This window comes from Leiobunum rupestre, chromosome 7, assembly GCF_980474605.1.
Source record: "Leiobunum rupestre chromosome 7, qqLeiRupe1.1.hap1, whole genome shotgun sequence".
Lineage (NCBI taxonomy): Eukaryota > Metazoa > Arthropoda > Arachnida > Opiliones > Sclerosomatidae > Leiobunum > Leiobunum rupestre.
Genome location: NC_143390.1, coordinates 22,396,110 through 22,423,215, shown reverse-complemented (window position 1 = coordinate 22,423,215; position 27,106 = coordinate 22,396,110). Strand labels below are relative to the sequence as shown.

At 39.1% G+C, this 27,106-nt stretch overlaps 2 protein-coding genes and 1 long non-coding RNA gene across 4 annotated transcripts in view; 2 read left to right on the top strand and 1 right to left on the bottom strand.

Annotated features, from left to right (window-relative positions):
* Nucleotides 1–19,587, top strand: part of LOC149935168 (potassium channel subfamily K member 6-like) — a 32,248-nt gene extending 12,661 nt beyond the window's left edge. Inside the window, exons 1-6 of one of the 2 annotated variants that reach the window (XM_090152938.1) lie at nucleotides 13,425–13,972; nucleotides 17,190–17,330; nucleotides 17,399–17,610; nucleotides 17,679–17,865; nucleotides 18,136–18,249; nucleotides 18,316–19,585. In XM_090152938.1, coding sequence (XP_090009064.1) covers nucleotides 13,744–13,972; nucleotides 17,190–17,330; nucleotides 17,399–17,610; nucleotides 17,679–17,865; nucleotides 18,136–18,249; nucleotides 18,316–18,464 — 1,032 coding nt within the window. In that variant the 5' untranslated portion in view covers nucleotides 13,425–13,743 and the 3' untranslated portion in view covers nucleotides 18,465–19,585. Of the gene's footprint in view, nucleotides 1–13,424; nucleotides 13,973–17,189; nucleotides 17,331–17,398; nucleotides 17,611–17,678; nucleotides 17,866–18,135; nucleotides 18,250–18,315 lie in introns of those variants that run through there. The other variant, XM_090152939.1, reaches the window with a different exon arrangement.
* A 43-nt stretch (nucleotides 19,588–19,630) lies between these two features.
* Nucleotides 19,631–20,580, bottom strand: LOC149935167 (uncharacterized). Its single transcript, XR_016472173.1, has 4 exons — nucleotides 20,451–20,580; nucleotides 20,161–20,255; nucleotides 20,008–20,060; nucleotides 19,631–19,825 (listed from the first exon to the last, which is right to left on the bottom strand). It is a non-coding gene; the product is annotated as an uncharacterized LOC149935167 (long non-coding RNA).
* A 2,807-nt stretch (nucleotides 20,581–23,387) lies between these two features.
* LOC149935166 (uncharacterized) lies at nucleotides 23,388–27,081 on the top strand. Its single transcript, XM_090181008.1, has 4 exons — nucleotides 23,388–23,515; nucleotides 23,582–24,355; nucleotides 24,418–24,461; nucleotides 26,858–27,081. The coding sequence occupies exons 1-4, from the start codon at nucleotides 23,413–23,415 to the stop codon at nucleotides 26,942–26,944; spliced, it is 1,008 nt and encodes a 335-aa protein (XP_090037134.1). The 5' UTR covers nucleotides 23,388–23,412; the 3' UTR covers nucleotides 26,945–27,081.
* The last annotated feature ends 25 nt before the right edge of the window (nucleotides 27,082–27,106 follow it).

Genomic DNA, 27,106 nt, shown 5'->3' with positions numbered 1-27,106 from the left:
AAGTCGTTTTTTCGAAAAATCGGCTGTATTCAATGCCATCTCTAATAACAATGGCCTTATCATAATACAGGTGGCTATTACAGAGCCGAAAGTTGCTTTAAAGGGAATATAACCTCAAGTCGTTTTTTATGTTTTTTATGTAAACAATTTTGGCGGGAAGTCACTAAACAGCGCCAAAAATATCTAAAGTCATAGGATAGAGCGGGAAATGGTCGAAGTTTGGTTATATTCCCTTTAAGTAAATTACTCAAACGGCAAAATGTCGCAGTTAAATGTCTAAATAAACCACCTAATCCACCCCACAAGTAACATAGAAGGTCAAAGGGCAAATTGAAGTACTATTGTATTTAAGCGAGTTAGGAAAATTACACGGGGACTTTCACACGTTTATAAAAACCGCAAACCAAAAACGAAATATTTTAACTAAAACCCCGCAGCCTCCAAAGCAAATATTAGCGATGTTCCGGCTAAAGCTAACTATGCAGTGCCGTGGGAAGCATTCTTAAGTAACAATTACACTTTCTACGAAGCTACGAAATATATTTTTTTCGTCCAAAAGAGCTATGTTTGCTGGTTTACTGAAGCGAAAATTCAATTTCTTTAAACAACCCTTTCAGTATAGGATATAATATGAAAGCTTTTCTCGCTTCAAAGGAGACTCGGGGGGGGGGGGGGGGGGGGAACTAACGCAAACTCAACGGACGATTTATTCAAAAAGGATTTTTATTATCCCGGGCGAGATATGGGATCAAAATGTTAATTAAACTCGGCTTTAATCCCGTCTTCGTACCAGCGCTACCAAGGATGCATGCGGTTTAACCGAGAATACGTTACCGCGACTAAAGCCTATGTTTTCCGCGATCCACGGTAGATATTCTTCGCCTACAGGGAGAAAAGGGGAAAGATGACGGAAAACGGAGAGGCGTGGCTTTCCACGAGGGAATCACGAGTCGAACAGAGCGCGTACATTCTGGGCACTATTGATAAAGCACCGCTAGCGCCCACTCGCGCTCGCCAAATTTTCGCTCCTTTTCGAGCGGGAAAAGTTTCGCTCCTCTCTTATCTGATCGGTAAAGTTTTCGCTCCTCTCTTTTCTGAGCGGCAAAGTTTTCGCTCCTCTCTTTTCTGAGCGGTAAAGTTTTCGCTCCTCTATTTTCTGATCGATAAAGTTTTCGCTCCTCTATTTTCTGATCGGTAAAGTTTTCGCTCCTCTATTTTCTGAGCGGTAAAGTTTTCGCTCCTCTATTTTCTGAGCGGGAAAGTTTTCGCGCCTCTATTTTCTGAGCGGTAATGTTTTCGCTCCTCTATTTTCTGAGCGGTAAAGTTTTCGCTCCTCTATTTTCTGAGCTGTAATGTTTTCGCTCCTCTATTTTCTGAGCGGTAAAGTTTTCGCTCCTCTATTTTCTGAGCTGTAAAGTTTTCGCTCCTCTATTTTCTGAGCTGTAACTTTTTCGCTCCTCTATTTTCTGAGCGGTAAAGTTTTCACTCCTCTATTTTCTGAGTGGTAAAGTTTTCGCTACTCTATTTTCTGAGCGGTAATGTTTTCGCTCCTTATTTTCTGAGCGGTAAAGTTTTCGCTCCTCTCTTTTCGCTCTTTTATGGGCGGCGAATTTTTTTCTCCACGTATTTCCGTTTTGCGCTCTTTTAAAAAGATATTTTTCCGCTAAATTTCGCTCAAAACGAGAGGAGCGCACCCATCACTGCCGGGATGAAAGCGTTCTTTACAATTTAGCGGCCTAAAATGTGAAAGGCCCCATTCTAAGCGGAACTTCACCGCCGTAACGTGTTCGTCCTGCTTTTCTCTTCGGAACGGCTGCGGATCCTTCGTGGAAGGCGGCGTACAGACGTTAAGAAGAATCAATTGCCGTCTAGCTTTGAAACATCGCCGTAATATAAAGTCAATTTATAACGGTCGAAGGCAACGAAGCTTTATTAAACCGCTAAAGACAATATCCACTAATAAACTGATGGAATTATAAAGAGATTACGCGCCAGCACCCGATCGAGGCTAATCACAATTTATGTGAAAATGGCATCTAATTTAGCTGCTAAAATAGACTAGCATTGCAACCGTTTTAAACGCTGTTTAATATTCTGTTTTCAATTAAATCGAAATTTACAAAATAAAATAACAAAATAACAGGGGGGGGGGGGCATTTCCCACACCCAGGCCCGTAGCCAGCGAGGGGGCATGAGGGGGCCTGGCCCAATCAAAAATAATTTGGGCCCCCTCAAAAAATCTGAGAGTGCCCCGTGGTGCCCCCTCAAAAAGTCTCGGTGCCCCCTTAAAAATATCATTGTGCCCCTAGAAAAATTTCAAAGTAAGTAAACAAAATCAATAAAATATGCCCTATTTACATATTATATTTAGTTCGGTCCAACTGTGCAAAATATATTATTACCTTTCGTGTACCTCGCTTTACTATATTAGTTCCCTTCCACGTGCGCCAAGTTGAAAGTTTGAGCTGTAGCAGAAACAATAATATGGGACGTAATCTGGTACAAATATTGATTTGACTATACTAACTAAGGTTAATTTCCCGTAGCACTGTAGTCTAACTGCTAATGGTCGTCGTCGTGTATTCAGTTGTATCCAACTATTAATGGCGGCGTATTTCACTTTATTCCCTCCTTGTAGTTCTCAGTTTACAACGGCTTTAAAAAACCACTGTCGAAGAACGGACTTATCTTTATTCGATCATGTTGAAATTTAATCAGTATATAATATTAAATTACCAACGACGTAAGAAGTAAGGAAGAAAAGCAACTTATTTGTTGTGAAATTAGTCCAAATTGTCAATTTAGAATGTAGTCTATATCGAAAGGCCATTATGGAGATTTCTAGTTGTTTAACAGACTTTAACAGAAGGAGTCTCTTACCAAAGAGTATAAAAACTACGTAACCTAGAGATATAATGACGGTCGAAAGCAGTAAAGGAAGTGGTAGCAACCGGGGGGGAAGTCACTCAGTGAATTTGCACTTCAAATTTCGGTACCGCAGCGCCACTACGGCAGTTTTAAGTGGCAATCATTTTGATTTAGTTCAACATTCTTGAAAATTCCTTAAGGACTTGGCTACCTTTAGGACTTGGCAAGGTTAGAAAACAAACGCCTTATTCTTCAATTTTTGAAAATAAACACCGAAACAACGAATCCACAAATTCTAACTAAAAAAATCACGAAACAGTAACCAATTACTGTCACTTTTTTGAATTGACAGATATTAGACAATTAAATATCCAAAATGCCAAATTTAGCACCTCCGCAACACCGTAACTGCCATTTTTCTCCGGTTTTATTATTTATTGTACTAAATACTGCCGTAGTGGCGCTGCGGTACCGAAATTTGAAGTGCAAATTCACTGAGTGCCTTCCCCCCCGGTTGCTACAACTTCCTTTACTGCTTTCGACCGTCATTACATCTCTAGGTTACGTAGTTTTTATACTCTTTGCTCTTACTTTTATAAATAATTTTATCAAGAATTCAGCAGATAATTATAGGTACTAATCTATTAGGTGTCAGTTTCTGTTACTTAATATTTTTAAAGTTCGTAACAATCAAAACAATACCCAAATTGGGGCAATCAATTGAAAAGTAAGTTTATAGTTGTGCTATTGTTACATGATTATCGTTTATTGTAAAAGTTATGATAGCAAAACTATTCAATGTGCCTAACATATTAATAATGAAAAAAAACCCTAAGCTTTTCACGTTAGTTTTGGTAAAATATAACCAACGGTAAAAGTTAGAAACAGTAGGTGGTTTTTTTTCGCCTGTTCTGGGTTTTTTGAGCAGGTAAAAAAGTGTAGTCCTATGACGTCATTTTACTCCAATTCTATCTTGACGAAAAAAACGAGTTGGAGTAAGAAGGGAGTAGTTAGAGGTTAAAGGTTATTTATTTGTTTTGTTTTTAAGATGGCGACCGGTGGTGAAGTCATCAATATATGAACCATTTTTCTTATTTATCTAGTAATAATAATAATCAGCTAGGCTTATACCCAAGACACCACCTTAGGCCTAAGTCATCAAGCAACTTTTAAAGTCATTAAATAGTATTTAACAATTGGATTTTCGTTATTAAAAGCTTGCCATATGTGAAGATGTTCAAAACCCGTCATGTTTTCGTGAAACGAAATTTAAGCAGAAGAATTTTCTATATAAGCTTGATTACTCCCTCTACACCTCCTTTCGAGGAAGAGTAAAAAGTGTAACGTTTGAGCTCTGGAACAAGCGAACAAAATTCGGGACAGGGTAAATGTTACCCCGAGAACAGGCGAATAAAACGTTTTAGGGTAAAAAGTTTACACTTCTTGTCCTGGGACAGGCGAAAAAAAACCACCTAATGTTAGTAATAGTCCTATTTATAAATAAAAGTTACAATTTTTAAAAACAGGACTATTGTGTTTTAGTAGAAAATGTCTTAAAGGCCTAGGATTTCTTCTGCCAGTTTTCCCTTAAAGGTTTCTTCCCGCCCCGCAAATATCCTGGTGGTAGGCCAACGTGTTCTGCGGTTGGCCTACCACCAGGATATTTGCGCGGCAGAAAGAAAACTTTAAGGAAAACTGGCAGAAGAAATCCTAGGCCTTTAACGTAAAGCGAATGGCGATTATTATCGGAAAAGGAAAAGAGATGCCGATGTAGAGGCTTCTAAATCCAGTAAATTCATCGTGTTTAAATCATTTCTATTTCTATATAATTAAAGTAGTGTGTAAAGAATACTTGTTCCTAATTTACTTTATTTGGGGGCGCCATATGTACATTTTGAACCGGGCGCTACAAACCCTCGGTACGCCACTGAGCGTGCCCCCTTAGGAATTTTTCAGGCCCCCTCAACTGAAAAATCCTGGCTACGGGCCTGCCCACCCCCCATGCACTCTTATGAGCTAAAAAAGTTCTTTCTAATACCAACTCAGAATCGGATGAAGTACAAGGAATATCTTGGGGAAATATTTTGCTCTGTCTATTATCCTGAAAATCACTAGCAATTGCGCAATAACTATTTCGATTAAAAATCCAAAAAATATCAAATTTGACGCGATTTGCCCTTTAAAAAAACTGTTTTCCGGAGCTCAAGTTCTGCCCCCACCGGGAAAATTGAGAAATGACGTCCCTGCGTAGATGTGGCCTATATTGGTTGCCATGGTAACGAGTTTTGATCGCCCATGACAAACACCAATGGTGATCACGTTATTATTTTCTCGCAGTTAATATGGTTACGTGGTTTTTGCCTCGTGATTTGGGACGTGAATTGTGACGTAGTAAAAACCTTAGAACACCAATGTTGGTCACGATATTATTTATCGCAGTTCACGGGGTTTTTGCCTCGTGATTTAGGACGTGAATTGTGACGTAGTAAAATGTCATGGCGGCCATTGTTCTATGAGAGTTCTATCTTAAACCTTTCTTTATCTTTTAAAATTAGAAAATAGTTTTCTTTAATGCTCAACAATTCAGTGAAGTAAAGTCTAAAGAAAACACGATAAAATAATAAAACAGGAAGATAATACAACGGAAACCCGTCCGTGGCGACACTTATTGGATAGGACTGACCTTTTGCCAGGTTTAAAATACGAACAAAATCCGGGAGTATTAAGCTATCCAGTTTTCTTAGATTTTTGAGGTCAAAAAAGCGTTGGCGGGGGACCTGTCAAAAGCCCAAAAGAGAAGAATGGATTAAGTTTCAATTCGCTCGAGAAAAAACGGGAGAAAAATAATCCGGCTATACTCGAGTTGAGAGAGAGGGAGAGAGAGAGGGCCCTACAACGAGAGAGAAGTTCAAGTCTAATTTACACTTGAAAGGCTCCCGTTTACCCGCTAAACCAGAGCCTATCCTACCTCTATTAATTCACCCAGCCCTGAACAGTCGAAAACGCTTCTACATTTTCCGTACTACGTTTTTTTTTGACAAAAATTGGCTACACCAGTGGCGTACTTTTTTTTTCAATGGCGTGCCCCCCCCCCCCCCCCCGTAACAAAATCCTGGCTACGCCACTGGGCTATACAACTCCAAATTTCCGAATAAATGAGTACCAAAATATCTTACGAATAACATTTTTTAATGATATTATATTTCGCCCATTGAATTGGGAATAATACTGCTAGAATTACAATTATGATTTCGGTTGCCATGGTTACGCGGGACCTGTGCTGATAAGAATGTACGAAATTCATCTTTATAAATAGGCGGTAGCGCCATCTATATTTTGTAAAGTTATATGGCTAAAAATAAATAATTATTAGCTAACTCACCGTAACTTGAGTTAAAAAGGATCGTGTTGACAGAATAAAATTATTTTCAAACAACTTCAAAGGTTTGTTTGTTACGAGTAATCATACATTTCAATTTCGCATCAGGTTCGCGAAAATATTCAATTGCCACTACTAGAGACAGATGCCGCCACAGTAGAACGATAAAGTTGATAAAGTCTCCTTATTGAACGAAATAGGTCCCGCGCCAACCAGATTTAGTTGTAACTCTATTTATTCCCAACTCAATGGTTTCGCCATTAAAAAGGTCTGGCCACCCTCCTCCTACGCGATTTAACTCAGCCATCTGCATTAAAGCATGACTCTTCTACACAGGTTAGAGCTCTTGTACCTTCGTACATGCTAGGAAAGCGGGGACCCTTATGTACTGCTGACTGACAACCCTATTGCTAGAATAGCTACCCAAGCGCCATCGATATTTAACAAAGAGTACTAATTATTTTTTTTTATTAAATTGTACGTAAATATATATTTAAATATAACTATAACAGCATATTAAGAGTGTTTTACAATAATATTTACGTATATTATTATTTTTTAACTATTAATTATTCAAAATAAAATACAGATGGCTCTAGTAATGCGATATTATTCGTAAGGCACAAAGAACAAAGTAAGGTAAACTAGGCAAAAGCTAGGCTTAATTTAAAAATATAAAGGCAAATAAGAGTCAGTCAACTGCCACCGCTTTGTTTTCTAAATGCATGATTTTCATGACAAAAGTATTTATGTAGCAATATAAATAATATATTAAATTTACCATAAAACTGCAATTTTTGAGCATCGTCAAGCAGAAACCAAAGTTACTAGCACGTGCTACGGTGCTAAATAACAATACAAGATTTAAAAATAATAAAATATTTTTTTTTTCAAAATAAGAAAGATATTTATTTGGTGCCTATGACAGCGGGGTCTTCGCACCACACACTCCAAAATTACATAAAAGGTCTTAGCACCAGAACAAAGAAGAGTAAAAATTAAAAAACAAAAAAAGTACCAGCTACAAAATAACAAACGAAAATAGAAAAAACTGACAACAGACGAAATCTACTGACAGCCAATTAAAAAACTAGGCAAAACAAAGGTAGGAACTTAACATTAATTGATTTTCGCCACTTAAAAAATGTCACAAAGATCGTTAATAATCGCCAGGTCTCCATGCTGAACTGATTTTTTTACACCATTTGTATTTGTATCATATTTGCCGGTGACTAGAGAACCCAGGAGCCTAGGTCGAATTTTTTTACCACTCTCACAAGTGAAAAGAAGATGATCCACAGACTGCACCTTATCATAAGAACAGCCGTGCCATCTACCATTTGGCTATTAAACCGCGAAATAATAAAATATTTCGCGGTTCAATAGCCAAATGGTAGATGGCACGGCGAGCGCCATTATAACCTAGGCAAGCCGCGTCTCATAAGGTCCCCCTCCCGTGGCCAAAGTAATCAAACCTGTGTAGAAGAGTCGTGATTAAAGACATTGAAAGTCGCTAGATGACTTGGGCCTACGGCGGTGCCTTGGATGTTAGCTTAGCTGATTATTATTATCGTGACGTGCCTATTGAGAATTGAAACTTTTTGGCAACTAGGACCAACAAACACGCACCCCACACAAGGAGAACGCAACCCGTCAAAAGTCGTGCATTTCCTTGCGTACAGCTTTCATTGGTTCGATGGTTTAGCCATGGACTAATTGTTAATTAGTCCATGGTTTAGCGCCTGCTGCCGTCGGAAGGGGAAAATTCGGAAATTGTCTCCACCCCGCCCGTAAAACGTTCAGTATAATGGTTCGTCCAATGATATTTGTACGCAATATAGCGTTAGCGTGTTTAAAGGATAGCTGCCGCTAAGCTGCGTTATCCTTGTGTTTGTTGATCCTAGCTGACAGTAATTTAAGTTAATAAGGAGTTCGACTACGCAATCGCTACTTTTATTATATTACTTATGGTACGTGTAATACGAATTTGGAAGATAGACTTAAATGTGACATTCGCAAACGGTATCTGTGATGTTTCCGATGGTGGAAAATGGGTTAATCGATACGTTTTGGCTAAAATGTACCGCGATTAGTTACCGGTTGAATGTTGGATCGGAGGAGGTATTTACCATCGAAGTAATTATCTAAATTGAGGCTGGGGACGTTCGTCGATGCTCGCGTCTCTCTCACGAGTAATTAAGCGGACGCATTTAGGCCTGGAAGAGGGGACGTCGTACGGATACGACGCATACTCGATGTCTGACGCGAAACCTTTTCGGAAAACAGAAAATCCTTTCAAAAACCAATCTAATTCCATTAATCCCTCATCAAGCTACGATATTAACAGCCCCCCCCCCCCTTTTTGAAACTAACGAAAAATAAACGCCGAGGCTTAGCGAAGAGATAGAGAGATAGAACGACGTGTGAAGGGGCTCCCTTAGACGACCATGGATCGATAAAACCACTATTTTCCCTCACCCGGTGCACAGGGGGGGGGGGGGAGCGTCGAATCGTGCTTCTCCCCGACGCTGTTCCATCCGATATAATACACGACGCTATATAAATCAGACCTTTAAGTCGATACCCACCAGCGCCTCTTAGTATTTACTTCGCTGACTTTACGCTAACCTAGGTGTTTAGAGAGTGTCAAGTAACTAAAAAGGGTGAGCTACGGCTGGGCGAGAAGGAGTTTGTAGAAGGGAGAGGGGATGTAAGGGGGTGCCAGGCCTTCCTGCAGGCTAATCAACGCACACGCACCAGCGAGTGGTGTGGTTGGGGGAAGAGTAGTTCAAAATCTCAAGGGGAAAATTGCTTTATTTCGAAACTCGGCGCTTTTTATTAAGACAAGATTGGTGTTCGGGTTGGTGCCTTTAGGAAACAAAAATGCGGGATCGTTGCTATGGTAACCTGGACAATCTTTCCGATAAAAAAATATACGCGTTGCGACCCGCTTTGTTTTTATAAATTTTTGGGGGTAGTTGAAATCGGGAGTTCTTCGAGGTACGAGTATTCAACTGCCATGCCTACGTTGTACGTCATGTAAATTTTAGCGTCCCAAGCGCCATCTGTTGCAATTACTGACTGGTTAATCCTACCCATTACCATGACGCTACCTATCGTGAATTATCGGAACTAAATGGCAACGGTAAGCCGATATTACGTCCAGGGATAAATATTACGCGGCAATACATGCTCTAAATATTTTTCAGTGACCTTTAAATTTTATTTACAATGACACAGAAATGAAACAAGTCGGTCGTAACCACAAGTCTCGCCCCATTCGGTTTCACCTTTATTTACATATTTTATTATTTTTAAATTTTATCTATGACGTCTCATATCAGCATACGCGTATCGCATAGACGCCGTTCAGAGGTGAACACCCCTCAATTTACACTTACCTTGATGAACACGAGCTGAAATTAAACAGGGTTGCCACAGTTTTTTCCAATTCAAATTCCCTGACTTTTCTAGGTTTTCCGGAGATTTTCCCTGACTTATTTTATGCCAAAATTTTGTATTTTTTAACTTATAATTTAGTAAAGGTTTTCTATTTGCAACTAAAATTAAATTCCCGGACATTTCCCTGATTTTTTTAATATTGTTTTAAAAATTTCCTGACTTTTGGCAACCCTATTAAATTTAGACAAAATCGTTTGAAATTTCCTGTGTTATAATTTCAAAACACGTGATTATTTAACCACTACCCTCAACATTCAAAGGATTCTGCATCCCTTTAAAATAACCTTTATTTTTAAAGATATATCCCCCTTTGCCAATAAATTTACCAATCCTACTATTGTCTCCGCTGGATGTCGCTAGAGAGGTATTAAAAAATGTACCTCTAATGGTGACTATATGACCAGGTTACACACGTATAGTTGTGGTTGGTATATGTATATGAGGATGTTAGCTGGCAGCGTAGCTGAGATCTCGGCGTTGAATCATGTCTATTGCATGTGCGTCACTGGCTGTGGAGGAAGATCAGCAATATGGGAATGACGTAGGTTTTGATCCCCAGAGATTTCGTCGTGAAGGAGCAGTGGGACAAGTGACGTCGAATGAAGCCCAAGGCCTTCCCAGCCTGGGCCGTGACTTTGGAAATATGAGTGCCCCGCTCCAAGATGTCTGTTACGGTCACCCCAAGATACTTCAAGGAGACGACTTGGCGAAGGTTCGAGCATTTGCTCGAGTTTAGTTAGAGCTTCCACTGGTCACTTCATTCTTGGATTGAAGTCAATTCGGACTGAAGTAGTACGCAGTTATGTGGCGAGAAGATCGTCCTGGAGAGCACGAAAACGTAAAATTAGGAGATCACATTTCCCCGGGTCGTTGACCTAGAGGATGAAAAGTAATGGGTGCAGGACTGACCCCTGCAGTACGCCAGAAGAGCCAGGCAGCCAGTCAGAGGTGCCTCCTGAGATTAAAACTCTGAACTCTCTCTCTCTCTCTTTTCGAGGTAGGCCGCGATACTCCTTGGGATCATTTTTGTCACCACCTTTAGGGATCGGTGTGACGTTGAGGGAGTTTAGTCGATTAGTGTACTGAAACTCGGCGGAGGGAGGCCGGTAGACACAGCAAATGCGGAGGCAGAAGAAGCCAACGGTGATTCTGGCAGCAACTGCTTCAATTTTCGTCTTGAGATCAAGAGGGTAAGATTTGTAGTCCTTGTGGATGGCTAGGCAGACACCGCCACCGTGTACGTTGTGGTCCTTTCTGTAGGCCTCGAAGTCAGGGCCAAAGAGCTCAAAGGAGGAGAAAGTGTCGTCCAACTTGGTTTCGGTGATCGCTATGAAAGGAGGACGGTACGCGTCGGTGAAGGTTCTGGGGGGAAAGTGTTTGGTTTTGAGCGGGTCGATGTTGATATAGAGTCATTTGGACGAGGTAGCCGCAGCTAGTTGCCCTCTTGGCGGGGGCCTATAGTAATCGCCGAAGATTCTTTTGGTCCAAGCCTCTGGCGAGAAGGCTCGGTGGGCATCGTGCGACTGGGTGGTGACGATGTAGGAAGATAAGTTTCCGCTCTCCTCTGTAACCTCGGCTGTCAACGAGATGAGTTGGATACCCAGCTGGGTTAGGTGCCCCTCAACTTGTGCTATTGTGGCAAAGCAATGGACTTTGGTGATGAGCAAGGTCTTAGGGGTCTTAGTGGTTTTCGTCACTCTATTGGAGTATGCTGTGGTCGAGTTGGCTCCCCACTGAGCCGGAGCTCTCCAACCGGACACCTTCTCACTCCTGGAGAAAGCAACGCCTTCGGGCCACGTAGACGGATCCATAACCTTGCCTAAGTCAATTGTATTGACGTCGAAGAAGCTGGTTTGCAAATCTGGAAGTCGTAGTCCATATGGGGTGATGCCACTACTGATGATAAATTTATCAAGGTCGTCTAGGGACAATTCTGGATTGAGCCTGGAGACATAGATGCCTGAGGTAGAGGCCGCAGCCTGCAGGCCCACTGACTCGGATGAGGGAGCGACTCCTTGGATAGTGGTTTACCAGTCTGGCGGGGCGCAGGGTCGAATAGTTTCTGCTGCCGCTTGGACCGTTTTCCCTCAACCAATTTCCATCCCTGGTATGTGTTCATCCAACGGTGGCCGATTGGTCGATGAGTTTCCAACGGCAGACTGATGAGTCTCGGTAATAGTCTGTAACCTTTTGGTTAGGGGATGATGATAGAGAGCGTATAAAATAGTATAGATCCACAATTCTACGAGGGACTTATACGGAAGTGACAGCTAATAAACAACGCGTATTTTCTGGATGGGCTTAAACCGAATCAGTGAAAAATCCATTGATTGGGGGCCTTCTGTTGGTGGGGGCCCATAGGCCTGTGCCTAGTAGGCCTAGTCCTTAATCCGGCACTGGAAACTTGAACTCCAGGCAGTTTTCAATGGGCACGAATTTAACCGCCAAACCACGCGGAGGTGTACATCCTGGCTTAACATTTACCCACAGTATTACTCCGACTAATGATGTAAAATTACACTGAATAATGGGATTTACTTATTTATCAGCGACATTTTTCCGCTGAAAGTGTCAGAATGTCAGAACAAAATAAATTACACTCGCACAATTTTTTTAATTGCGGACAATTCCATATTTGGAAAAATCAGCGAATAAAATTAGCAGGATATTGATACTTCTCTCGTCAGATATATATTATATACTTTTGGTATTATTAACTTCTACGATATAGACCTCTAACGCCCGCTAAGAAATATCGACTTAATTTTATAAATATTATTTAAATGCTATATAAAATAGTTAAAATTATTCGCTCTATATAATGGTATTCTCTTCAAAATTAATTGAAATTCTAATATTTCAATCATAATTTAGAATTATTTAATGAGTTCGAAGTGGCTGCTCTCTACCGAGTCAGTATTAGCCGCCATCCAAGCAAAATCCACACCATACCCAGAAAAGACAGTAAATTAAGTGTAAAATAAACGAAGCGAAGCAATTATTTAAACAAATAAGGATGGATTATCTATTTTCTTAACGAGTAGATTAAATAAAATAATCAACATTTCTCATTTCAACAAGATTTTAGTTGAAGAATCAATAAACCACGTACAAGAGTCACTAAGTTCACCCATTCAATATATTTCTCACGGGAACATATTAGTGTTTAATTAGACCCTTAACAAAGTTGTCTTTGATTTATCCGTGCGTATCTCAGAACTGGGTCTTTCCAAGTATGTTTGAAAAGCTCGCTAAGAAGTTCTCTAAACATCGTCTCAAGGACAGTCGTCCGCGCGTTGGAAGGCGGGGAAGATTATAAAGTCTGCGCGCAAATTACTAGAAAGTAAATCACCGGCTCGCAGCTCAGAAAACGACTCAGACAACGTTCGCTTTCTAAAAACCCAGATAAACTCTGAAGACGAACACGCGTCCTTTCATCATACTACCCCCTCCCCTCGGCCCATTGCGCGTTCACCCCTCCCACCCCGTCATATCGAAGATGGGAAAGGGAGCTTTTAATATCATTAAAAAACCATATCTTGGCGGAATGAAAAGGGGGGATCCATCATCTCTTAGCCGGCCTAGGAGAGCGTTAAAACTATTTTCACCCACCCGATTAATTGTGAAATATATGCTTTCCCCGTTCGTAGCCGCCGCCGCCGGAGTTCGATAAAAAGCGAATTTCCCTTCCCTATTCACCTTCAGTTGAAACTCAACTCTAGCGCGAGACGCGTGTGCTCAAAATTGACGATACAGCTTGAATCGGTCGCGCATTCTGGGGCCTTCCCCGACGCCCGCGACCGCGAGCACCTGCCAGTCGCGCGTCTTTTCAAAACTATTTAATTTTAGGGAACACTCGTAGGTCCCGAATGGCTTCTTTGTGGGCTAAGAAGCTCCGAGGTTCGAGCGAGCGCTTATGACCGACGGAAGGTGGTTCTGATCTGCCGTTACTAGTGCCGGATTTATCGCGATTCCAGAAAGGTTTCGATCCTCGCGTTCTAAGCGTCGAAACGACAATAGCGCGACCCTCGAAGATGACGGATACGGCGTCGCTGGTGGCGGTTGAAAGGGCGCGCGTCACCAAATGGGGTTCCTTTCGAAGGAGCACCGTCTTACTGGCTCTATTCACGTCTTTCTACGTGTGTTACTTGCTACTGGGAGCCGTTGTGTTCGTGGAACTAGAACAACCCATCGAATTAGCCCTTACCAAGGAGATTATTAACAAGAAAGAAAAATTACTGGTCGATAACCCGTGCCTTTCAGGTATGCGTCTAGGTTTAAGCCACAGTTATTTTCATTTCACAACGGGGTTGCCACTATATTTTAATATTATCTGACCATTTTCAGTGATTTTAGGACTATTTAAAAAATAAACTTTTCCCCTGACCCGTGGCAACCCTGTGAAATGTACGTAGAGGGTCTCAATTAGTGCTTTTAGTACTTCCGGTTTATATATATTTAAGGGGAGTATATATTCTAAAACATCTGCTAAAAAGATCAACACGTTCTTAACGTAAATGGTGATATATCAGTATGGAATTAGGTAAATTCACCATAAATTATCCCTTTCGTTAATTCTAAATCAATGAGTGGAAATACCTCAAATCAGGCTGTTTTATATTTAACGCGGAATTACACCCGCGGTAACATACCTTCTCTAAATTATTGAACGCAATGTTCAACAGCAGTCGTACGCCGCGTATCTTTAACGTCACCGTTATTCCTTTCGCAAGGGTTCCCATATGTATTCGAAAACGGTGCAACGAAGTGGCATTGATCGTATAAATATATATATGCCAAATAAATGTCAGAATCAATTTGAAATTCGTCACCAGCCTTTTTTTTTACCCATTTCACATCAAAATCTCTTAGCAATTCTTCATCTTTAAAATATAAATGATTAAAATGAACATGTTTGAAAAGATTATAAGCATGGGTCATTTTGCAAATCGAGGTTCTTATTAATATAGTTGGTGGCCCCCTTTTAGGAGCATTTTAAGGTCTTCAAAATCTTCACCCAGTAGTGGCTCATTGTGCCAATATAATTTTACAATGAGATACTATTGCAGCTGCTTCTAGGTTCATAATAATTGGCGTACTATCTCTAGATATAATGAATCGTATCAAACCAGCAAATCTCACGATATGAGCAGTATAAAAGAGAGAAACGAATATCGAATGATTCCAATTTATATACGACAATGAGGGTACATCCCCCCCCCCCCCCCCGGAGTATACCCTCATTTCTCAAAAATGAGGGTTTCGTAAAATAAAGGCATTGATCTCTTCGATGGATATTCAGACTCAGTTTTATCCATTGTTCGCCAAATCAGCGTTCTTTTATATCTAGCCTAAGAAAAGCGAACATAACTTTACTGACAACGATTTAGTAGATAAAAGAGGACAAATTAAGACTGGGTTTGACATTCAACAAAGCTAGAAAATAAACAATAGAATGACGTTGTTAGATACGGTATTTACGTCAAAAATTCAAGATTGAAATTTATTTTTAGCGAAGATTAATAATTTTACGTAAAAATAATTTAAAATATCGTCGACACGTAAGCCTGTTAAGTTTATCAAAAGTGGGTGGCTCCCAAGAGTAAGCTTTAAGCGCAACAATACAAAAACCTTTCTCGCCATTAATTTCACGGTGGAATAACATCTACGTTTTCAGCGTTTGAAAAAAGCCTTGATGAGAGCGTAGAGTACCTCTACGTAGTCGCGTGCCTGTTAATTTGCCCAGCCATGTCAAAATAAACTAGGCTTCTCCCACCACTACACCTTCGCCTACCACCAAGCGCTTACCTTTCGCCTGACATTTCGGCTTTTCTTTGCACTCTCGAGTGTAACTACAAAGCGACACTAGAAAATCAGAATTAGGCGTTCTTTGTTTTTACATTTTATGATCAATATTTTCAACTGTTGATATATCGGGGAAAGGGGCGAATAAAAACGTTTATCGAAATATGAATGACCCAAAGGGCTATTTTAACGAAATGGGGCTCTTAACTTTCCTCGTGGACTCGTCCAAACAAATTTAAAACTGGGTTAATGGGACGATGATAAAGTAAAGGTCTGTCTGCTTCTTCGCTATAAGGAAGATTTAACAACACGCGAGTTAAAAATAAAGTTACGCTGTATCACAAAAACTTCGTTTCGATATTTTTTTAAATGAAGGTTTATTTTTGGGGAAATGGGCTAATATCGAGAACAACGCAACCTTTCTTAGTCTATGCATGGAAGACTTCTTCCATGGTCTATGGTTGTATTTCGCTTTCTTTCGGCGCGAATTTATTTTTAACTCGTTTTCCAACTTGAATTACTTTTCCCCCGCTTAGCTTTAAACGGCGAAATTGGTTTTCAGACATTACAATTTCTTGATGAATCTAGCAATCTAAGCCCCGTCCATTTACACCGTTCTTGACTTAACACTCAACACACACGAGTATATTGTGGAAGAGGGCGTGTCGTTTCCGGCTATTTCCGGAAGTAAATGGGAATGGGGGGCCGAATAGACCCTTCAAATATTAATGACTCTTATCACTATTATTTTTCATATCTGAAGGGTTTATTCTATATGGATATTCTACAAGCGAAATACCCAATTAGTTAATTTCTAGAAAGTTTATCTTCTTAAACAGCTACCAAATTTAGCTTTGATCAATATTAGACAGGTCATTAGTATATAATAACGTTCCATAAGTGACAATTAGTCGGGAAAAAAATTGATATGACGTAATACCTGAAATATAAGCGCCCTCTAGATTTTAATAATAATTGTATTAAACGATTAACTTTTAACGAGTCTTTAAGAGGAAGACTATGCTGAAGATGGCGCTACACAACATTAGGGGGCTTAATTTCCAGCTACAATATAATAACAGCAGGCGACACGTACGTGCCACGGATCATGCGTCGCTTTATTAAGTAAAATTGGGAAACCCACTTATGTTATGGAGCGCCATCTTCCGCAAGTTCCGCACAGGCTTGGAAATAAGGTTTATTTCTAAACTGGTCTATTTGGCCAGTGACTCCCAACTCTTGAATTATTTAAGTGGTCACGTAGACCAGTTGGTTAATAATACGGTAGATAATTTTGAATTAATAAACTGGACACTGGACCAGTGAACCCCTAGCTTTTGAATAAAAAACCTGGTCCGAGCAATTAATAAACTGGTCTTTGACCCATTGACCACCGCTTATTTCCAAGCCTGGTTCCGCATACTTGGAGAAAAATCTTCCTCCTTGGCTGAAATTTTAAATTGCCTTTCCATATAGTGGCGCGACAAAGATAACTTATTTCACCACAGCTAAATCACACTATCAAGTTAATTTGAATTGGGGGAATATTATAAACTTATGGGCAGCACACATTTCACCTACACGTTTTTTATCTGTTGGTGGGGATAACTGAAGCATTTAAATTTCCTGTGTAAAAAGGAATGCAATAATTTATATTTTATTTTGTTTCTAACAGATGAAGCCTTAGAGGAGTTTATAGTAGCAGTGATCTCAGCTAACAACCGCGGCGTTATAGCGGTGAATAATGTGACATCAGAACCCAACTGGAGTTTCGGACAATCGCTATTTTTCTCAGGAACTGTCATAACCACTATTGGTACGTTGCGTCCATTTTTCTCGGGACCATTATTTTTTAAATCTGAACTAATAATATTTTTTTCTTAGGTTACGGGCATGTTACACCATTGTCCCAAGGAGGAAAAATCTTTTGTATAGTTTATGCGCTAATAGGAATTCCCTTAACACTCATCTTATTGACAGCGTATGTGGAAAGGCTCATGGTCCTTACCACCTTCTTCCTACAGTTCCTGAACTCTAAGCTCGGCCACCTTTACCAACCATTCAATATAAGATTACTACACTTATCAGTTGTTGCGGTATGTTATTGCTTTCAGTATGTTCTCAAAGTGATACCATAATTAAACCAAAGTTTTTTCTTTGACAGGTGGTAGTTATTACTCTGTTCTTTTTAATTCCATCCGCAATATTCCAATACCTGGAACCAGGCTGGAATTACCTGGATTCATTGTATTATTGCTTTATTTCCCTAACAACGATTGGTTTGGGTGATTATGTTCCAGGAGATACCCCGAATCAACCATACAGACCTCTCTACAAAGCTTGCACAACTGGTATATTTCATAATATTACTTAGAAGCTTATAATAAATTAAAATCAGTCCTTTTGCACTTTTAAGTTATGTAGACATAAGGCTTACGCAATGCAGTATACTTAAAAAAAGTACCATGGCATTTACCTCTAAATAGATTTATCTTGCTTGTTTTCTTTGTGTTAATAAGAAATTTTTACAAAAATTACTCAACTATGAAATCACATCTATCTAGAGGAGATAGATTTGGTAAGTGTTCAGACTTTAACTTACATTTTGTTAAAAATTTCAGGGTATCTACTAATTGGACTATCGTTTATGATGTTGTTCTTGTCTGTGCTCTATGACATACCACAATTGAATTTTGGCATATTCTTTCTCATGAAGAGTGACGAAATGACAACTGGTAATTTGTCAAAAGTATTTCCAATTTTTAATAGATTTATTGCAATTTTTTTTACATATATTTTAGACCCTGAAAAGATGCGTTTACATCCATCAACAGGCCCTTTAGGACAGAAGTACATGCAGCAAATTGATGAACCAAATACCACCCATGTTCGACACATTCGATCTGTACCTAAACAACCTTCTTTGTCTTCACCCGAAGATAACCCATAAGAATCTTAGAGATTGTTTTCTAATTTCGTCCCTATTTCACATCATTCCTATTTCTCTATTTCAATTTTGGTATAGTAAAAGGCCACCATTTCAAGCAATTTACAAATAGCAAAAATATTTTTACTTAAAAAATTTCTCTTAAACAACAAAATTTTGAACTCTGTTAACCATGACTAAAGCGTAAATTATCTCTCCCTTCCATGGTTTTTTAAATTAAATTGGGATTTTTTTAACTGTGTGTTGGCCAATTTTAACAGATTGTAAATAATTTTAATTTATTAGTAGCCTTGTAAAAGATGAAATTTATATAGAAGAAACAAAGTAAACAAATGCCAAATTTCTTACCAAATGTATATAATTTTAAAAAAACTTGAATATTCACAGCGAAAAGGAATTTAATTGCTTAATAAATGAGCCATTTACATAAACTTTAGGGTGCTCTAACTTTTAAGTTACGCAACAACACTTAAGATACTAAAATTAACGAAATGATGTTGGCAATATAAATCTCAAAATTCCGAGAAATATTTCAGAGATACTATCACCAAAGTTAGATTAAAAAAAATTACATATCTAAGAAGATATATTAAAGCGTTGAATGCTAATTTTGACTAAAGATATTAGTTTTCTATAAGCTTTTGTGGCATACTTTCTTTTAGCGCAATGTGATATAGCTTTTCGTAATTAAATCTAACTCTATAATCGGCACAATCATTTTCAACAACTTAAATCCCGTAGTTAGTTAAATATTGAATTAAAAAAAACACCTTGTTCCAAATGTTTTATGTTCAATTTTTGGCGTGTAAATTAAATTTTTTCATTCAAGTGATTTTATGAATTGAACTGTACCACCCCATCAAATGAAAAAGATGTGTATTTTCTAAGTGTGGCGCCTTAAACCCCATAAACCCTGTCATTTTAGAATAAAATTACTATAGAACTTTGTTAACAATGACCAAATATGTTAGTGCTGATAAAAAGTTATCAGTTTGTTTAATTATGCAAAATTTAGGAAGATATAACCAGATGTATTTCTATACAAATTAAATTTGTATAAATTGAAATTGTTTAAACACCCTCTTGTATTCACGTTTACTGTATAAAATGCATTAAATTTTTTATGTGATCGTACTTATATTTCTCTAATTAATAAACTTTAAAAAAGCGGACATTGATTTTTAATAGCAATGGAATATAGTACATTGTAAATGGTAAAAAAATATTTAAATTACTTTTAGTTTCAAAAATGGAAAACTTTTACGACCACAGAAAGTAGTAAACAATAACAACAAATGTTACTACACATATAGTTAATATCATATTTTTTCGGTTCTCAACTCGTAGTAATTGTAGGTCTTTTTCTACAAAACAAATTGAAGGAAATTTATCAAGGAATCTTTTAAACAAGTAATGAGTCCAAATATACCACCCCAAGACAACAATGCTACCACCAACAGATATTGATTTTAAAATTCACTTTACATCTTGAACAACAACTGCTAAACACAGAAGAAAATAATTAATAATTTATTTTGATGCTTACCTAACACTTTTAAGTCTTTCCTCATTTTGAGTAGATCGCCCTTGGCTGCATCTCTATTTAAAAAAAACATAATTAAATTATGGTAAAACAAACAGGTGGTATGGCAAATCATGGACTAATTAATTAATTAGTCCATGGGCAAATGTAGCGTGCCTTTCTTCATCAGCTAGTTTGCTTTTTCTTAATTTGATTTCCAGTTCATCTATTTTCTTTAAATTGTCTTTTATAAGCGTCTCTTTAACCTCTATCTGAAAGAAACCAATTAAGTCATTTAATGACAAGTTAATAGGAAATTTCGGGCTGGCTGCAGTCCTGGGCCAATTAGCCCATGCTGCAGTTATGAATTGTAAACATAGGCCTTTGTCACACTCTAGATTTAAATTAATGATTTAATGGATAAAGAGACATTTATCCTAGCTTTTATATTCAATTGTATAGCTCACCTGCTTAACAACTGACATTGTTGATTATTTTTCGCTGGTTTACTAATAATACATGAATACTAAAAATATTTTTTTTAAAAATGTTACATCGTGAACCACAATGCTGACCTTTTCCAGCAATCGGCGATCGCCAATCAGTCCCTGTAGCAGACGACAAATCGATTTTTTAATCGAAAACTTGGCGGAAAATTCAAAGTTCTTTACGAAGTGTCATAATTTATAGGTGGTTTTTTTTTCGCCTGTCCCAGGACAAAAAGTTTAAACTTTTTACCCTAAAACGTTTTATCATAGACTAAGAAAGGTTTCACAAGGACATTTCGCGCTCGAATTTAGGACCATGTAAAGTCTCAGCACGGGAGGGCGCCACGTATATCAAAATGCTGGTGCGAACCAAATTCGAAGGACTCAAATATTATTCTTATTAGCACGTGTTTTAGAAATCAGATGTGATACACGTGAGGTACTATATGGGTTTGAAAATAATATGCACGTGATCACCACTTTCTTAAAAATACGCTGGGCGCGCGGCCGTTCGCACCATTAACGAAGTCGGGGGGTCTCGCGTCGCCGGTTATACAGGAAAAAGCTAAGGGGAGTCACACGCGAAATGTCCTTGTGAAACCTTTCTTAGTCTATGGTTTTATTCGCCTGTTCTCGGGGTAAGATTTACCCTGTCCCGAATTTTGTTCGCTTGTTTCAGAGCTCAAACGTTACACTTTTTACTCCTCCTCGAAAGGAGGTGTAGAGGAGTAATCTAGCTTATATAGAAAATTCTTCTGCTTAAATTTCGTTTCACGAAAACATAACGGGTTTTGAACATCTTCACATCTGACAAGCTTTTAATAACGAATATCCAATTGTTAAATGCTATTTAATGACTTTGAAAGTTGCTTGATGACTTAGACCTAAGCTGGTGGTGTCTTGGGTGTTAGCCATAGCCTAGCTGATTATTATTATTATTAAATAAATAAGAAAAATGAGTCCTATATTGATGATCTCACCACCGGTCGCCATCTTAAAAACAAAACAAATATATAACCTTTAACCTCTAACTACTCCCTTCTTACTCCAACTCGTTTTTTTCGTCAAGATAGAATTGGAGTAAAATGACGTCATAGGGCTACACTTTTGAACCTGCTCAAAGAACCCAGAACAGGCGGAAAAAAACCACCTTCAGATAAATTTCAAGTTAAAATAGGTTATATAAGTAATATAAATTTTAAAGGACGGAATACCATATTTTAATTTACTTTTAAATACGATATCTCATGATCCGGAAATTTGTTCAAATGAATCTAAACAGATATTCCAAAATTTGTGTTTTTTTTGCGACCACTACGCCTACATCGTCTTGGGCATGCTTTTTTTTTCCCAAAACATGGGCGAAAAATTTTAATAAATTAATTTTATAAGCTGTCAATTTGGAAGATATAATTAAAGGGAATATAACCTCCAACGCAAAAACTTTCTCAGGATAATAAAAGCAAGAAGTGCCCAAATGGGATATCTTTAGTACTTCGCGATTTTGACATTGAAAATGAAAATCCCGAACTTCAAAATTTTTATCTCGAAAATATACTTAAATCTAGTATTAAAAAATAACTATTATAAACAAGGTGATTTTTAGGATCGCAAATTTGTTCACCCCTGATAAAAGTACCAGTAAAATGAAATGATGCTTAAATTAACTAGCTTTGCTTAAATAATCTAGAAATAGCGGTACCCTGTCCAAATAAGCAAATTGAATGTTGGGTATTAACAAATGGAATTTGTTTAACAGTTTTTTTCGTCAACGGCTACACTGTGGTTCCCGTCATATGTAATTCCCTGCTGCAAAAGTACGTCGACTATTTAGAGCACATACAACAACGGCCATCCAAATTACTTTTTAGTTTACGTAACTTACCTTATTCGAAGCGAAACAAACACTTGCCTATATTAAAAGGTGGGTAAAAATGCCGACCCACCCAGCAAAATTTGAATGTATATGAAAGACCTATAAGAAACTGCTATTTCGTTACAAGTCGTTTGAAACGCAAACGATTATAAGCAAGACAGGAAATTCGTTTCCATACAAATTAAAATTTCGTAGGGTGGGTCAACATTTTTACCCACCTTTTAATATAGGCGTATACTTCTTTCAAATTAAATTTTTCCAATCGATAACTATGTCCAGTCAAACCTATTCTTAGCTTTCTCGTGGATGTGTTTTGTTTCAGTTGCCATGATATTAAGACGCTCATAGTGGTCACGTGACTATTTGTATCGAAGGATCGTGTGGTGTTTCGACTCATGATTTGTGACGTTAAATAATGTAATGACGGCCTGTTTAAGTCGGGGCATAGCTACGAGGTATGCCTAAGAAGCAACGAGCGAGCAGATAACCTAAAGCGTATGACTAATGTACTCTCTTGTCCGGGCCCCAAAAAAGGAATTATTTGTACAGTTCTCCAGGATGGTTGCTTTCAAAAACTCATTTTGTGACGCGTGGTACCAGCCCGCGGACAATTTATGTAGTAGTTTGAGTTGTGACTTGAATTGAATGGGAAGTCATGTCCAACTGTGACCTTCATCAATTCCAAATTGAAAATAGAAGAAAGAAGAAAAATATAATATCAAACTAAGGTTCGAAAAACCCTACGCTTACCCAAAATGGCTGTTGATAGCTTAGTTTCTGTCTGTCTGACAGACATCGACCCAAATTAACAAAAGCTCGAATCCCGATTCTATTCGATTTCAACAAACATAAACAAGATAGAGGAAAGTTTCGTATTTCAGTCTTCATAACATTCTAAGAAACTGCTCGTATAAAAAAAAACCAGTTTTTTAAAGTTTATCGGAAGAAACTGTCCCCACTTCGCTATCACTTGATAACTAGAAATTTTAGGAAAAATGAAACTAGAGAAAGATTTTTAGCTTTAGAGCTCCCAAGTGGCTTCTATTAGAATACAGCTACAGCGCGATGAGGGGAATTGGTGTTGCATTGCTGCTTTTGATTGCGGGAACTTCCGTTTTGGCCTCAAGCTCAACAGGCAGAAGGAATGACGAAGTGGTCCTTCCTAATGGTTCAATAATTAAAAACCGTTAACGGAATGATTCAAATATTAAATTGTATTTAAAAATCCCTCTAGATTTCTACAGCCAATGGGCAGTCTTGAAACAAACCGAGGGAGAGTTGCTGAGAAACTACATCCGGTATTTGACTGAACATTGCGCCAACCCCGCGACCAGAGATCCGGAAGGACTAGGTCCGACAGATAGACACATCGTTCCACCAGGTCCACATCAAACGACCAATCCGCCCAACGTGAAACCATTGGGTCCTCACGATCGACACATTGTCCCACCAGGCCCGACCCAAGATCCCCGTTTGAGACCTTTGGGTCCATATGACCGACATATCGTACCACCAGGCCCGAGCCAAGATCCCCGTTTGAGACCTTTGGGTCCGTATGACCGACATATTGTACCCCCTGGACCGTCTCAACAACCTGATTTACGTCCTCTCGGACCAAACGATCGACATATTGTACCACCGGACCCAACCCAAGATCCCCGTTTGAGACCTTTGGGACCCCATGACCGACATATCGTACCACCTGGCCCGACCCAAGATCCACGTTTGAGACCTTTGGGTCCGTATGACCGCCATATTGTGCCACACGGAGCGACGCGACAACCAGAATTACAACCTCTCGGACCAAATGATCGACACATTGTACCACCAGCCCCAACCCAGGAACCTGGATCGCAAACGATTGGACCTTACGGTCGACAGATATCACCAACCAGCGCGACCTACGAGCCACGACTACGACCCCTCGGACCTTACGGTCGACATATCACGGCAAAAGAAACAAACCAAAACTGCCAAGAGTGCCTCCCAGGACGTCCGGGATTCCAAGGTTAGTCTTGAATTGTTGAAGTGTAAAGCTAATCGTACATAAATCACCATTAACCATTTCAGGAGATGCGGGATTTCCGGGTGTACCTGGACTTCCGGGCGTTTCGGTGCGTTTCTAAACAATACCGTTCTTTTAAAATTACTCAGCATTATTAACTAATTGGCCGAGCAAATTTGTTCATGTCAGAGGCGTTAATTGATATATGTTACTTTGCTAAAGGCTTCGTGCGTCGTTTAAATTTTAGTAGCAAGTGTTTCCGTCTAACCGCCTAGTTTTAAATTGAATGTGGGAAAACTTTCACGTACAAAATTATCTCTATACAACAGCTGAAATTTCGGCTTAACAACCTTTAAATCCCCAAATCGTCAGTAATTTCCTCGCACATTTAGTTGACTAGTATTGAGATGGAACCGACTTCCCAGCAGTATTTGGTCGTAACGTATATTCGATTGAAACTAACCAGAAGTTGAAAATCTAGGACTTAATTTAGATGAGCCATAAAAACCTGTCGGTAATGGTAAGTGTAAGGAGCTGTTGGCTAGCGTGGCATGAAGGGCCTACCACCACCAGCTTACTCATGCTAAACCGGCTACTCATAATTGGCTTTACAAGTCTCTAGTTGACTATGGTGGTGCCTTGGCAATTAGCTTAGCTGATTACTATTAACAATGAGTAACCCGAGACAAGAATCCATACCTCTACTTACTTATCCTGCCGTATCGCGTTTGGTAAGTTCACTCTGACGGCTTTGGCCTCGCCTACGAGAGAAAAAAATCCCCTTTGCGCACACTCCCCTCTCACGTAGTTGTTGGTTAATAATAATCAGCTTAGTGAAAATAGTGACGTCAAAAAAACCGTCAGCCACATCGAGACGGAAATCTGCCGCAATAAGCATTTCAAGTAGAGGTATGGATTCCAGCCCGAGACGATGTTAAAATTGAATTACCAAATGTCAATAGCAGCGCCAGGTGTAGCAGTGCCATATTTCCCTTTTTTCTAAGTGTACTTAAGTACAGGGCCTTAAGTACAGGGCCTAGGCCGGCCTCGTAGTGTAAAGGTGGGGCCTCCACCCTCCTGCCCATTAATTTGGGGCCTTGAAAGGTCTCCTAGCACTGGGCCTCCAGGTGGTTAAATCCGGCACTGGGTGGTAGGCAAATTTGAACCCCCCCCCCCTCCAAAACTTAGGAATAAGGCCCAAAAATGTCAAATTAACGTAAACGTTTGCTAGACATTAACTTTTAATTTCCTTAAAATTTTACTGTCATTTATTACCGAGCATAGAAATTTAAATTTTGATAAATTGTCATATTTCGCTAGCTTAAGGATATAGAAAATGCTCCGAAGAAGCCATTTAAGGAATTAAAAAATAACTATATGGCACAGCCACAATAGTAGCCTCTTCCGCCTAGCACTCTTGATTTTACAACCTTGATTAAAAACCGCGGCTAAGCACTGGCATAGGTAGATAGAGAGAACCAATAGAATGACGCCTGAATTAAATTTATATCGAGTGCCGTTGAAGAGAATACGTCGATTCCCGGGGACCTATACGGACCTATAGATTCTACTATATTATTCGCCTTCACCACCGCATACATCAGGAGCGAAAATAACAGCCTTTTGAGTCTGTATTAGAGGAAGAGGCTAAAAATGGGGACCTAACTTAGCTTACCTCACCCAAAATCTAAGTCATACAAACACAGCATCCCACACAAGGAGAACGCAACCCGTCAAAAGTCGTGCATTTTCTTGCGTACAGTTTTCATTGGTTAGACGCTTTAGCGCCTGCTGCCGTCGGAAGGGGAAATTTCTGAATTTGTCTCCCCCTTTCCGTAAAACGTTCAGCGTAAAGGCTCGTCCAGACTTGGAAATAGTGATATTTTTTACGGGGGCCCCGCGGGCCCCCGACCCCCCTTAAATTTATTTTTATTGAGAGCCACTGGCGCCCAAGCGGGGGGGATTAGGGGAAAAATTAAAATTAGGTAGGGAAAATAGGAAAATAAAAATTGGTTACGTTACTTACATAACATTTATTAACTTTAAAACAAGCAAGTATATTATAATATCACACATAATCATTTGTAACGCTAGATCCCGCTCTCGTATAGGGTAGGAAAACAGAGTTTCAAAAACGGCGTACAAATCAATATGTTCCAGAAATTTCCGTAAAATGTTTAATAAATATTTTTTAATTAAATTGAGAGCCCCGGTGGCCCGCAGCCCCCGTTCGAATGATTTATTTTAAGAGCCCACTGATTTTTATTAAGAGCCATTGGCCCCAAGACTCCCGCTAATTCCAAGTCTGGGCTCGTCCAATGCGTTTGCGTGTTTACAGGATTGCTGTGTTTGTTGCTCCTAGATGTCACCAACGTTAAATCTCTTCTAATGTAAAGAAAACGCCTATTATGTCCATAAAGAACACCAATAAATGGCTCCTAATGTCAGAACGAAGGCGCTCGTTAGTGAAATAGTTGCGTCTGAGATTTAATTTATTTCATTTAGGGATTAAACGAAGCTCAACTTGACGCCTTGATTGGGAGAAGGGCGCGTCAGTATTGCTCCGCCAGACGTCACTGCCAACACACGTGAAGACATTTACGATAAAAAGAATTCAGCGCTCTCGTTGGATCAAGTCGCGTTACTTAAATATGAGTTTGTTAACAAAGCATTTCGAAAATTATCCAAAAGAAATTAAAAAATTTATTTTTTTTACACAAATATACATTGGATGCCAAAATAATGCACTTTTCT

What these genes read in the sequence shown, in the direction of transcription:
- LOC149935166 (XM_090181008.1), top strand. Translation starts at nt 23,413, where the DNA reads ATGAGGGGAATTGGTGTTGCATTGCTGCTTTTGATTGCGGGAACTTCC. An exon ending in AGGACGTCCGGGATTCCAAG is followed by an intron (nt 24,356 to 24,417) that starts GTTAGTCTTGAA and finishes TAACCATTTCAG; the next exon opens with GAGATGCGGGATTTCCGGGT. An exon ending in CTGGACTTCCGGGCGTTTCG is followed by an intron (nt 24,462 to 26,857) that starts GTGCGTTTCTAA and finishes TATTTCATTTAG; the next exon opens with GGATTAAACGAAGCTCAACT.